The sequence below is a fragment of the Auxenochlorella protothecoides genome (genome assembly GCF_000733215.1).
Source record: "Auxenochlorella protothecoides strain 0710 unplaced genomic scaffold scaffold61, whole genome shotgun sequence".
In the NCBI taxonomy this organism is placed as follows: domain Eukaryota; kingdom Viridiplantae; phylum Chlorophyta; class Trebouxiophyceae; order Chlorellales; family Chlorellaceae; genus Auxenochlorella; species Auxenochlorella protothecoides.
This window is the reverse complement of record NW_011934415.1, coordinates 166,462-173,211: the sequence shown is the minus strand read 5'-3', so window position 1 is coordinate 173,211 and position 6,750 is coordinate 166,462. Positions and strand designations below refer to the sequence as shown.

The 6,750-nt window shown below is 62.7% G+C and overlaps 4 protein-coding genes across 4 annotated transcripts in view; 3 read left to right on the top strand and 1 right to left on the bottom strand.

The window, feature by feature from the left end:
* The window catches only part of F751_5339 (Vacuolar protein sorting-associated protein vps5), a gene marked incomplete at both ends in the record, with an annotated part of 3,024 nt that extends 1,439 nt beyond the window's left edge, over positions 1 to 1,585 (top strand). The window contains 4 exons of the mRNA XM_011403139.1: positions 469 to 531; positions 718 to 847; positions 1,072 to 1,283; positions 1,427 to 1,585. Of these exons, the coding sequence (XP_011401441.1) occupies positions 469 to 531; positions 718 to 847; positions 1,072 to 1,283; positions 1,427 to 1,585 (564 nt within the window). The remainder of the gene's footprint in view (positions 1 to 468; positions 532 to 717; positions 848 to 1,071; positions 1,284 to 1,426) is intronic.
* A 393-nt stretch (positions 1,586 to 1,978) lies between these two features.
* F751_5338 (hypothetical protein) lies at positions 1,979 to 2,212 on the top strand (the record flags this gene model as incomplete). The annotated part of the gene is made up of 1 exon (XM_011403138.1): positions 1,979 to 2,212. The coding sequence occupies one exon, from the start codon at positions 1,979 to 1,981 to the stop codon at positions 2,210 to 2,212; it is 234 nt and encodes a 77-aa protein (XP_011401440.1).
* Positions 2,213 to 3,493: 1,281 nt separating this feature from the next.
* F751_5337 (hypothetical protein) lies at positions 3,494 to 4,338 on the bottom strand (the record flags this gene model as incomplete). Its single annotated transcript, XM_011403137.1, has 3 exons — positions 3,494 to 3,699; positions 3,865 to 4,010; positions 4,250 to 4,338. The coding sequence occupies 3 exons, from the start codon at positions 4,336 to 4,338 to the stop codon at positions 3,494 to 3,496; spliced, it is 441 nt and encodes a 146-aa protein (XP_011401439.1).
* A 918-nt stretch (positions 4,339 to 5,256) lies between these two features.
* On the top strand, positions 5,257 to 6,658 carry F751_5336 (Pre-mRNA-splicing factor ISY1-like protein; the record flags this gene model as incomplete). The annotated part of the gene is made up of 4 exons (XM_011403136.1): positions 5,257 to 5,465; positions 5,636 to 5,870; positions 6,100 to 6,234; positions 6,404 to 6,658. 4 exons carry the CDS (start codon positions 5,257 to 5,259, stop codon positions 6,656 to 6,658), a joined length of 834 nt encoding a protein of 277 aa, XP_011401438.1.
* Positions 6,659 to 6,750: the final 92 nt, after the last annotated feature.

The window sequence follows — 6,750 nt, the reverse complement described above, 5'->3', positions numbered from 1 at the left end:
CCTCGCCCGGCACCCGGCCGCGCTTGTTATAACTTCGAATAGCATACATTATATGAAGATATACGAGATCCGTCGATAGAATCGGGACAGACTATCATTCAATCGACATGGGGACGGACCTGCACGCTGGGCGGGCGGACCACTCCGTCGATCCCCTGAGCCATGGGGAGGCCAGGGGTTCCCTGGACGACCCGCCCCCCTACGAGTCCATCATCATGGGCACGGCCAGGGTGAGAGGCATGGTTTGGAGGGGCGATCTGTGCGCTGATCGATAGCCCGCCCTTGCTGGTAACCTCAACACAGAGACCACCACCACTGCTAATTCCACTTTGCAGGATGAGCCGGCCAGCAGGGGTCCTGATGTTGCTGGGAAGCAGGTGAGCTTTGAATGAAGGGGACTTCGGTGCTGGAGGTTGGCTGCTGAGGTCGATTCATCCATCCCAGCCGCCCCACCTCTTCGTCCTGTAGCCGCTGGAGGCAGCCATCACCGTCTTTGTCACCGATCCAGTTCGCCAGCTGGAGGGGGTGCGGGTGAGGCACATGCGAGCCTTGGGATGTGTGCGGGAAGCCTACCGCTGTGCGGAAGATATACGGTTTCGGAATTCGCTGGGCACTGCGCACAATGGTCCACCATTCTCTGTGCCAGTCCCCTTGCGTGAAGGTGATGTGCCCTTGGCCCTGATTCCTCACATGGAGCCCACCCACGCCACCTCACAGTCGTTCGTGTCGTACCGCGTCACGTACCGCCCTGCCTCAGGCCCCGGCTCCTCCGTCCACCCCGCGGGCGTCATCCGGCGCTTCAGCGACTTTGACTGGCTGAAGAAGCAGCTCCGGGCCAACCACCGGGGTGGGTAGGATGGCTTGGATGAGGGCTTTGTGGCAGTGTGATCACAGAGCAGCTTCACATGAGCGGAGCTCTGCAGGGCAACGCCAGGTTTTGGGGGTTTCCAAGCCCTCGCCATGGCCCAACCCTTGCTCTGCTGCGTGGCTGCCTTCCTGTCTTGTGGCTGCTCATCGTTGCCCTGCGCCCACTCAGCCTCGCATGCGCCCCCCTCCCTCTCATTGGCCCAGGCTGCATCGTCCCCCCCCTGCCCGAGAAGAACGTGGTCGAAAAGTACAAGCTGACCGACGAGTTCATCGAGCAGCGGCGCGCCGCGCTGGCGGTGTTCATGAATCGCCTGGCGGCGCACCCGGTGCTGCGACACTCCCCCGCCTTCCAGCTGTTCCTGGACGCCGACGAGGCGGGGTTTGCGCGCGAGGTGGCGCAGGGGGGCAAGGGGACGGTATGTTGGGCTCTCTGCATGTTGGGGTGCGCAAGGAAACACGGGCAACCGCCTGAGCGAGAGGTCCAGGCGGGCGCCAGCCTGCTCCCATTGGTTCCATGAAACCCTTCAACGCCGCATCGCCGCCTGCGTCACCTTTGCAGGCCATCGCGACCCGGATGTCCAGCGAGCTGGTCGCCTTCCAGCGGCAGCGCGCAGAGGAGCTCAGTGCGGTGCTGCGCCGCTTCGCCACACTGGTGGCCGCGGGGGAGGGCGCGGCTGCCAAGACCTGGGCGCCCCTGGCGCGGGGGGCAGACGCATAGGCGGGGGGCCGGGAATGCGGCTATAGGCAGATGGCTCCCTGGGTCAGGGACCTGCTTGCCCCTCGAATCGCCCGAGTGTGGAACACCACATCCCATCAAAGCATGCACTCCACCCACCCATCACCCCCTGCCTGCCGCCGATGCTGCTCTGGTCAGGGGAGTGACCTTTGCCCTCTCGCTTGTAACCGCCAAGAGGAACCCTCTGCCTCAATCCCATCAAGTGCGAGCCCTCCTCATGAATCTCTGATGACGAACCCTGGTGAATCTCGGATTCGCACAGCATGGGTTTCTACAGTACAGAAGCGCAGCAGAGTAGAGACCGAAGCCCGCAGTCAAGAGGGGCAGCACACCGAGCGCACAAGCATGCGCCGGCGGGCCGCCCCCTGAGCCAAAATGGAGTGTCGGAAGAATTATGGGTACGAGTACGGAGGGTGGGTTGGACCTTGCAGTGTATCTGCTCGGTGGGAAGAGGACACTGCGCGTGCGGCAGGGGGAAACAGCCCCATGCGCTCACAGCTTGGTACAATGGTACACGGGGTGGGGGCAGAAAGGGGGGATGCCACAGCCCGCGAGGTGCGGAGAGTGGGTTGCCAACAAGGGTTGGGGGCCACAGGAGGGCCAGCATGAATCAGCAGTCATCTCAGTGCTTAATGGGAAGGAGGGGGTGAGGAGGCGATTAGAGCACGGTGGGGCTGGGCGAGGCAGAGTGCTGCACCGCCCAGGGCCCATCAGGGGAGTTTGATGAGTGGGTGTGTATGTTACGCCAGCTGGACATGCCGCAGGGCAGGTCGATGAGCTGGAAATCGGGACAAGCCCCCCACTTCACGTCATGGATGAGGGGGTTGGAAGCTCCGGAACGCACGGGGGGAGAAGTCCCCAAAAATGTTGTGGTCTCTGGTGAGTCACGGAGGCAGCTTGCCTGGAGAGGGGGGTGAGGGAGGAGGCTATTCGAGTCATCTGCTACAACGCACAGGAAATGGCCCCACACATCTGCAGCAATGCAGCAGCGCAAGACCGTTCCCATACCACAAATGGTGGGGCAACAGACGGCAGGGGTCTGCATGTGTCTCTCCGACATCTGTCCATGGCTCCGTCCCCTCTCCCTAGTCAATCCCGACCCGTGGGCCATCTAGAAACCTGCGCCCTCGCACCTCCATCAACTGTCTGAGTTCGTCCAGGCCGTCGTCAACGTCGCAACAATGGATATCGAGAGCACGACTGCAGAAAAGGGGGTGGGGGGCGAGAGTGTTAAAAGATACTGGCGCACGCCTCGGCAGGAGAACCCCACGTGGACCTGTTGCGAAGCGGAGGCCGCGATCCCGCAAGGGCTACCTGGAGGAGTGGATCGGGGTGCAGGCGTTTTCATTCCTCAGGGACGAGGCGGGAGTGCGTGGGCGAGACGAGGGCGTGCTGCGGGGCTGCGGGCTTGCCTGGGGTGCCTGCGAGGAGGGAGGGAAGGTCCAGACAGTGAGACTTCCGGGGCGAGACCCTCGCACTCCTCTATGCTGGGCCGTCACACCCCTTCAAGTTCATCTTCCACCCTGCAGTATCCCACTCCCGAGTCCCACCTCCATGCCTGCCCAACGGCTCCGCATATCCGCAACCGCCCGGGAAAGACCACCGGGTTTGAGTCTCGCATACTCCTTTCCGTTCATAACAGCGTTCAGCATGCCATTTGAGGTAGCACGAGAGTAGAAGCGGAGGAAAAGATGTCTGTCGGTGAGTTCCAGAAGCGCCAGAATTTGGCGTCTCGAGAGAATTGAACGAACGAGACTCGATCGTGTTTGACCCTGGAAAGGCACGTGATTGGGCAACCCTAGTGAGCACCCCATTGCCACCAACTCCCGTCTCGGTTGTGCCCTATGGACTCATTATTGCTTGGTTCCTGCGGTTTTGATACCAGCCACATCATGCCGCGCCATTCTGCCGCCGCGCCGTCCCTGCAACCGCTGCCAGAGTTTCGGAAGCAGCTCGCACAGCGCCCACGGCACTGACCACCGACAGCCCTGTGCGAGCGTTCCGACTGGCCACCGTCAGCTGCGCCACGCTGGCACGCAGTGCCTCCAGGGTGCTTGGCAGCTCCGCCCGCTCGCTCAGTGCCGCTTGCACAGTGTCTGCGCTTGGGGTGTGGGGAGCGGCCGGGCTTGGAGGCAGCGCCAGTGAAGGAGGGCGAGGGCACCGAGATCGAAGTGGCCAGCCACGTGCGGCTCCCTCCACAAGAGTTAGGGGCAAGTCTGGGCCGTGCGAACCCTTGCTTGCACTCCAAGGACCCCACTCACCCTGGACAGCCGGGGCGGCTCGCCGCACGGCTGGCAGCACCACGTCGGTGAGGGTCGAGGTTGCGCTCTCCACCCCCTGACGGACTCCATGCTCTGCGGCAGTCACCGCCCGTGCAGAGGCGCGCAGCCCGTCCCCCAGGTCCTGGCTGCATTGCACGAGCGGGGGGCGGGGGGGGATTGAGACGCATGCCGGGGTAGTGAGCGGACATCAACCCATGGCTGCCTACCAGAAATGCACCCCCCACATCGCCTGCTGCCACCCAAATCAAGCCCTCCCAACCCCGGCTGTTGTGAGGCTTGAGGCTGCTAGCTTGATGACTAGTTCATGCGAGTGCGTATGGCACCCCTCTGGGCATGCCACAGCGGCCGCCAGCAACACACACACCTGAGCCCCGTCATCTCCTGCAAGCAGTCGGCCACCTCCAGGCCGGCAAGCCGCATGGCACCAGCTGTCTCCGGGAGCTCCGTCCGCATCGTCACGAGGAGAGCGGTGGCTGCTCGAGCAGTTTGTGACAGTGCCTGGCAGCGTGAAGCAGGACAGGGGGAGGATAGCGCTCGGTTACTTTGGACGGCTGCGCACTCGGACTCTTGCTCGGGCCCCCAGGCCTGTGACCCATCCAAAGGCTCACTAGGATGGCGGGGATGGCAGCGATCAGGGCGGCAGACACCGCGATGCCAACCAGGGAGGCAGCGATGGACAGCAGCAGCCGGCAGGGGTCCGCCCTCCAGCTGGCCAACAGTGCGGGTACGGCTGTGGTAGTGATGGCGCTACTGATCCCTGCTGCTGCTGCTGCTCCTGTTGAGCATGAGCGTCGCTGCCTCAAGCATGCTGCAAGGGTGAACCCCACACAGGCGTGCTCTGCTTGAGCACCATGTAATTGCCTTGGCACTGATTGCGTCACTATCACCACACCACGTCTTGAAGGCTGACGGCAGCAAATCGAAAGGCCACTGGGTGTTCGTCGGAGTGCTCGAAAGTGATCTCCCTGGGTTCCTGGGGACCTCAGGGAGGCCCCTGACGCGGCCATCGGGCTGTGGATGCCTATCGCCAGATCCCAGTGCACAATTCAATAGACTGTGTCATGAGGGGATAGCGGGGTGACGCAGGTTGCCCTGTGTCGTGCCGGTGTCCATTGAAGGACATCGAGGGGGTGGTGCAGTACCCCCCTGACGAGGCGCTTGGGAGAGGGGAGCGCGCAACTCCCGGTGGGACTCACACCGCGATTGTACAACGCATGCCTCTTCTGAACAGAATAGTGGACTTGGTTGAACGCCATCCTATTTCTCCAGTGCATTCGAGCCTCTTTCGCTCCCTGCCAGCCCGGTTCTATCTGCTGGCTTGGGCCATCACCGTAACCAGGGCGCTGTCCCCCAGTTGAGGCGTCCATCAGCATGGCCCGTAATGAGGAGAAAGCGCAGAGTATGCTCAATCGCCTGCTGGCGGCCAAGCAGGCTGATGCGAGGCCCGAGCGCCAGAAGCGGCCCTACCTGGCAACGGAGTGCACTGACTTGAACGAGGCGGACAAGTGGAGGCAGCAGATCCTGCGGGAAATCGGGAAGAAGGTCATGGAGATCCAGAATGCTGGACTGGGGGAGCACAGGTGCTGCCGGAAGGAGGGGTTTGCTGAGGGGGTGTGGAGTCGGCAATGCGCTTGGTGCCCAGCCATGGGTGCCCAGCCCGATGCCTAGGCCTTGCGGCCATGGAGAGCAGCCTTTGCCCCAGTGCATCCCCATTCGACCACACTCTCTCACACACACCGCATGCTTGCAGGATACGAGACCTGAATGACGAGATCAATAAGCTCATGAGAGAGAAGGTGCACTGGGAGCGCCGGATCGTGGAGCTCGGTGGCCCAGATTACTCTAAGACGGGACCAAGGGTGACGGACTCTGAGGGGCGTGTGATGGCCGAGACCAGCGGTCGAGGGGCCGGGTACCGTTACTTTGGCGCTGCCAAGAACCTGCCTGGCGTCAAGGAGCTGTTTGAGAAGGAGGCACCGCGCCAGGTGGGGAGATGGGTTGTTGCAAGGGGGAGGGCTATGGGTGCACTGCAGCTGGGTATGCAGGAGATAGGGCTGGAGCTCGTGCAAGTAAATCACGTCTCTTTCATGCAGGCACGTGCAGAGCGGTGCTGCTGCCGCGCATCCTGCATCGGTGGCATTCAGATATACTCCCTTCTCCCCGCCGATGCCTCATGACTGAATTGAACTTCCAGCCGCATTCGCCTCCGCACAGGTGCGGCGAACGCGCGCAGAGATGTACCGACTCATCAACGGCGACTACTATGGGTTCCGAGATGAGGATGATGGCGTGCTGCTGAAGGTGGAGGCAGAGGCGGAGGCCCAGCTGCGAGCCCAGGCAAGCCTGAGGGTGGGATGCAGTGATGCAGGACCCTGTGCAGATTGGAGCAATGGGGAGAGGTCATGCATTGCGCGTTGCCCCACTCCCATGCAGTGCCGCAAGTGGTCCTAGCGCGAACGCTCTCTGCTTGATGTCATCACCTTTCCTGACCTACCCCCCACTTTCCCGCTTGCCACAGGCCATCCAGGAGTGGGAGCAGCAGGAGGCGCAGCGGCAGTCCAGCGCCGCTGCCGCTCGGGGGACCTCCGCCACAGTGCAGGTGGACCCTGCTGAGTCAGCGCCCCAGTTTGTGGCCTACGTACCCCTGCCCGACGCCCAGGAGATCGAGGCACGTGTGCTGGAGGGGAAGAAGGCGGCACTGCTGAGCAAGTATGCCTCCGAGGCCCTGCAGGCAGAACAGGCCCAGGCCCGGCAGCTGTTGAACCGGGGATGAGTGTTGGGATGGCAGAGTCGCTGTAAGAAGGAACACAGCGCGCGCAGGGTCTGGGGGAGAGTAGGGCAGAGTGCCTCATTTAGGGGGTATCC